Raw genomic sequence first — 6,066 nt, 5'->3', positions numbered from 1 at the left:
TTCCCCCCATCACCTCCAGCCACCGAAACTCTGCACTGTATCTACGCGGTAGAAAAAGGCTTTCCTCTGAAATGTTTCTACTTATTCCTCTGAAATTGGAAATGAGTGGCATCTTGTCAGGACTTTAAAGCACCTAGCAGGGTTGAGCAATATCCCAAAACAGGATATGGTGTACGACTGACCGAGACAGACACGGACTGCTTTCCAATTCCCACAGAAGGTGAGGTGGGTCACTCCCCAAAAAGTGACGGCAACAACAAACCCCTCTTTTATCCCTTCCCTTCCTTCTTTTCCATTCCTAAGCTGGGCAGAGCAAATGAGGTTGGGTCCACAAAAAATAAGGTTAATAATAATAATTAAACAACAGCAACAACAACAACAGCAACAACAACAAAATAGGCGTCTCAATGTCTGAGGAAAAGTGGGATTGTAAGTGCAGTATTTCTTCATGTGCAGTTCTTCTACTTCATACGAGTCCCCTTTGGATGAGAAGGCCTAGTGGAATGTGTGCTCCCCTCGGACTATGTGCGACGAGAACTCATAGCGGTCCTGGCTCCGGTAGCCACAGATGTTGCACTCTAGCGGGTCCCGGTAGCCATGGCAGCCCATGTGGATGGTGTACATGACATGGTCCAGGAAAAGGACGCGACAGTGCTCGCACTTGAAAGCCCTAATCTGCTCCCCTTCTCCATTGATCACCTTGTAGATATCCTTTAAAGAGCCCTTAGAAGCTTTTGTGACATCCAAAGCCTTGGCGTCCTCCTTCATATAAGCCGGGCTTGGCTTTCTCTTGGGAATTAAGGCAGAGTTTCCTTGGTAGGACTGGCGGTCATCGTGGCTGCTCTCTGAGTCAGTAGAATCCAGGCAGCTATTGCTGGGGGAGCCCTCTCTATCCTGGGTTCGACTCTTTGGTCTGATGAGGGAGATTGGGCCATCCATGTTGTTCTCATGACTGTCGGCTGTTTCCCTGCTGATGGGCCTTTCTATCCTGTTCGGATGATAGACCTGAGCGTAAGCTGAGCTGATGACTGGGGCCACCTCTGCAATTGTGCTTGGTGTGTGCTGCATCAGGGGGTGAAGTGCCTCAGCTCCAAGGTAGGTGATTGCATTGTTGATGGCTTGGTCCATCATGTGAGACTGCATCAGCTCAGCCTCCTTCTCATAGGTTAGGTTCATATCAAAGGGGATATCTGGATAGCCAAATCTCATGAGCTTTTCACCTGAGGGACAAGAGCAAACATGTGAGAAAAAGCAATGTAATCACTCCAGTGTTTCACTGTGAAAGGGGTGGGAGGGACAGAAACCCCCTGACTCGGGATGAAATTATTCCAGAGTTCAAAGTTAATCTCCTTCTACTTGTTTACTGACCTCCTACAAAGTTTCTGTCCTGAGATGCATAAAACAGCGTGTGGCTGAAGGGATTCCAGAGCAATTCCGAACCTTCCACTGTGCCTGACTGTGGCCGTGCTTCAAGTTAAGAAATACATGTTATCTAACAGATAATGGGATTGAGGTCAATGAAGTTCTGACAGCTCTCCCCAAAATTCAGCACCACGTGTCATCTGCAGTCCAAGGTGCCTCACACCTACCAGAGCTGAGAAACCTACGCAACAGGTACAGGAGGTTGTTATGGTGGCTTCTTTAGAGCCACAATATGTAAATCCTTTCATCAGCAGAAAAAAATTTTAAATGACCGCATGTGGCCAAGAATGGAGAATGAAGCAACTTACAGAAGCACTGAGGGCTGACTTGCCTCTAGTGTTCAGGTCATAGTATCTTTGTAATTTTCCCCCTCCAAATAAAAGATTCTATCCTATTTGGACTGAGAAAAAAAGACACAGGCACATCTCTTCCAAGTGTCTATTTAGGCAAGAAAACAAGTAGAGAAACCACAGCTACAGCTTAGTTTCATCTGGTAAAAGGCAAAAGCATCTTTGACTGACATAGGATAAATAAATACATCATGATGCTGAAGCTGGCTGATTTATCACTGTGAATCCCAACTCACATCTTTATGACCTTTCCACATCAATGGCATTACAGATATGCAAAACCAGAACCACAAGTTGGTACATTATGGTAGTCACAGGGCATGTTATGTATCACAACTCTCTTTGGAAGTGAACATGTTTGCCACTACTTACATCAGGGCTCAGCTCAACAGCACTGCTTTTCCAGTGATGGCTTTGGAGCATCAGTACAAGGGAAGTCATGCAATAACTTCTTTTTAAATGGAAAAGGTTATATGTATATGATACAAGATATACATGTTCATAAGTGTTCACACAAATATTAGCTAGCTGTTGACAGTTAACTTTTAAAGATGATTTTACAAAGTCTGACAAAGAATTTTGGTTGGTTTTGCCTTTGTCACTTCACTGCCTCAGTAGTTAAAACCAGACTTTTTTTTCAATAGTGTAAGCTAATAAATTCAAGGAGTCACTACTTACAACTGGCTTGGCTATCCAAGAATTGAATTTCTCAAGACTCTTCTATGACCTTCTGACAAAATTGCTTGGAACACAATGTATATAAACCACCACAAGAAACAGAACTGTAATCCCAAATCTCTTCCAAACTGCATTAGTACATTTCAACATAGCTATCACTCAGCATTTTATTTTTGACTGTAATAATTCATTCCACTTAGGGTGACTTATTCTAAAGTGATGCATACAGAACAATCATGTTATCCTTAGACATGATGCATCACTTCTGCTTGGGAACATCACCCTGATTAGCAGGGTAATTAAATGTAAGTCTGAAGTGAAGCACATATTCCTACCCTCTTCAGCAACTTTCTTCATGTGCTTCTGATGGGACACCATGTTTGTGTACTCATGTCGTTTCCCTGCTACGATGATGGTCTTTGTAGTCTAAAATGACCTATGGATGATTCTTGCCATCCAACATCATCTTTTCAGTTTTTCAGTCTGTGACAGCTGTCCTGCCAAGGACAGGACAGACCACTCTGTAACAGGAGATGGCTCCAGCCTCCCTTGAAATAGTGCAGCTCCTTCCCAAGTGGGGCCAAAGTGGGACTGGAGGACAGCTCCAGAAAGCATATAGTGTCTTTGTCATGGTGGAAAAAAGCAAGGAAAACTGAAAAGTCTTTTGGTCCGTCACCTGCCCTGGCCACCTCTATCATTCTTATGTTTGAATAAAGAACTGGATCTGGTAAGGGTCTGATCCAGCTGCCAAACACAGTCAGTCCTTGTAGGCTATAGAGATCAAGAAATATTACCAATTCTTTATGGACTACTCGGATAAATGATACAATCCTTATTTTGATTCCTTTTATCGTCTGTGTTTAGTTACTATAGCACAGACAGCAGAGTAGAGAAAGCTGTAAATTGCCAGTGACCTGAATTATTTATTCCGTTAATTATGAACTAGTTCAAAGATGTCAGAGCTTTAGAAATGGAGTGTGATATAAAAAAAAAAAGTAAAGTAAACGATAACACGGGAAGGAGAGAGTATAAAACACAGAGCTCAGAAGGAACCAATGAACCACTACAACGTGGTTTCCAAATTAAATTCCTCTTTAGTCAATTCTATACTTAAAACTAATTAATCAGGTTCACTGTCTTGAATTTTCATGTAAATCTATGCTCAAGATTCTATTTATTCTTGCCCTACATTAGTGAAGTAGAAAAAAACCAATTCTCCACTGTGGTCATCACATGACATTCAAATAAACCCCAAAACAGGTTTTTGAAGCTAGACCAAAGCACACAGACACAGCTGTCCTGTGATAGCTGTAGTCCATCTCATCAAGTACCTGAAGCCGCTGCAACGCTTGGGAGAAAGCTGCAAGGAATCTGGGAGAAAGCCGTTGCAGAATTTACCCCTGGGTAAATTCCTCCCTGACCCCCATTAACTAGAAGCTGACTGTAATTCTGAAGCCAGTTGCTCTTCACCTGTTCTGAGATGCCTGGGTATTTTTAATTCTTACTCTAACAACTGTGGTCTTATTGTAAGCCACATGAATGTCTTCTTTTGCATCCCGCCAGTTCTTAACCTCGGTGACACTCTGTGAGGGTAAGCACCATATTCAAAGGGAAAATACATGAATCTGCTTCACATGATCAGCCTGAAGACAGCAGCTTTCAATCCAGCTGATGTCTGCCTCTTCCTCATTGAACAAGAGGCAAAAAGAAGTACTCAGGCTCCTGCACATCGTAAGTTGTACTTTCTGCCTCCATTATTTCAACAGGTTTGCTAAGACTAGCACCAGAATAGCAGATACATAACCAAGTCTCTCACGCAGAAATTAATTCTATTTGCTGTACGCTGCTTCCTTTCCTCCTGAAAATTCAGCCAGAGTAGAGACTGTGGTCTGTAACCACGGTCCCTTGGAGATTGCTGATCAGAAAGAGCAGTAAAGCATTGATAGATGTATCATGCAAAGATTTTAGCTTATGCTTACATGACCTTCTCATAAATACCATTAAGTTGTTTTGGACAGGTGCCACACTTGCAGTATGCACAGGAAAATTTCCTGCAAGCAAGAGAACCATTACAAGTTCTTCCTGATAGAGTTGAACAATATTTCATTGGGGAGAAAAAGGGAAGAAAAGTAAGATCATGGTGGGGAAAAAAAAAAAAAAGAAAAAAAAGAAAGGCAGCAAAGTGAAGACTGCTGATATGCAGTCCAAACTCTGTGATGCCATTAAAGATGAGAAAAATTAGATATAGTAAATAAGCAAGAGGACAAATTTTTCCTTCATCTGGATCTGGATAAAAAACTGCATGTCACATGGAACCCTGAATTCCTAGTCCCAGAAAAATGGAAAACCAAAACGATATGCTACACCATCTAACGACAAAGTAGTATAACCTGCTGAAGAGAATAATGTGCTACAGCTTCTCTTACAAGGATTTCTCATCAGTAAATTTGCCTTTGAAGACAACAACAACAACATATGGTCAATGACATGTGAGTGGACAAGTAAAATAACCTTTCTGGACTAAAAAAAAGATACTATCATCTACAGCTTCCAATATCTGATTCAATTTATACCATCCAAACACTGGCTTGCCTCAGTTGTGAGGTATCCACGAACAGCATTGTTTCTGGGTACGCCAGACTTAAAGGGAAGGCAGTAAAGTCTCTAGCCCATGCACAGATAACCTCTGCAAGGCATTGAAAACACAGCTTTGTACAAGTCTGTGGGCAGCCTGGGGGGACAAAAAAGCAAGAGGTGTGAATTGTCCTTCTTTCTTCTGAGGCTGTGAAGGTCTCTGAGGTCCAGATGCAGCAGCTGAAGTGTCAGCAGGGTTAACTCATGCCCCTGGTGATCACAGTCTGTGGGAACGTACAGGGCTGGCTGAGACAACACCAGAGAAACCTGCTATGATGGGGCTATGTTTACCAGCTCATAAAGCTGCATTTGGTTTGTCAGTAGAGCAGTGCTCCTATTTCCACTCTCTTCAGCCCCAACTGTTGTCACTGCAGTAAATTAAATCAGAGTATATATCCTGCTGATAAATCTTACCAGCTATACAGCATTTCATTTCAGACCAACTTTAAAGAGTCTATGAATTAAGCTTTTCTCTCAGAAGTACTAACATAGCATAGGAAATACTGATGTCTACCAGTGTTCCTCGTGTGGGTTGGATTGTTCCTGACCTAACCTTGGCTCAGCACTGATATTTGGGAATGGTCAGAAGACTGAAAGCAGCCAGGTCAGTGTGTCAGTGCCCCCCAGGTGAGCTGCTGCATGCTGCTAGCCACCTACTATTCCAAACCATGTAGGTTAGTTACAACCACCTTCAGTGGTGATTTAACAAATCCATCTCAATCTGCATTTAGCTGAGGGGCAACAGCTTTTCTAAATGGCTGTGTTAATTGCTTACAGTCTTCTGATCCTCTCTGTAAGTGTCCTTGATGTAGCCACAACGAGGATATGACACCCTGACGTTCTGTGTGACTGTCCTTCCAGGGAGTGAATGTGGAAAAAGCCTATTACATGACTTTAGAGTGCGGCAGCATACACTTACCCCAAATAATTCTCTGTCCCAGCTTCCCTCTTAAGAAGTTTAGCACTGCTTCAGTAGCAGTAA

General features: G+C 42.6%; 1 protein-coding gene across 2 annotated transcripts in view; it reads right to left on the bottom strand.

Moving 5' to 3' along the window:
- Positions 1-204: 204 nt before the first annotated feature.
- The window catches only part of IKZF2 (IKAROS family zinc finger 2 (Helios)), a 109,476-nt gene continuing 103,614 nt past the window's right edge, over positions 205-6,066 (bottom strand). For both annotated transcript variants that reach the window (XM_009084320.1, XM_009084319.1), the window contains exon 7: positions 205-1,220. In XM_009084320.1, the coding sequence (XP_009082568.1) occupies positions 496-1,220 (725 nt within the window). In that variant the 3' untranslated portion in view covers positions 205-495. The remainder of the gene's footprint in view (positions 1,221-6,066) is intronic.

Source organism: Acanthisitta chloris, unplaced genomic scaffold (assembly GCF_000695815.1).
Source record: "Acanthisitta chloris isolate BGI_N310 unplaced genomic scaffold, ASM69581v1 scaffold7651, whole genome shotgun sequence".
Taxonomy (NCBI): domain Eukaryota; kingdom Metazoa; phylum Chordata; class Aves; order Passeriformes; family Acanthisittidae; genus Acanthisitta; species Acanthisitta chloris.
This window is presented reverse-complemented; position numbering and strand designations above follow the sequence as displayed.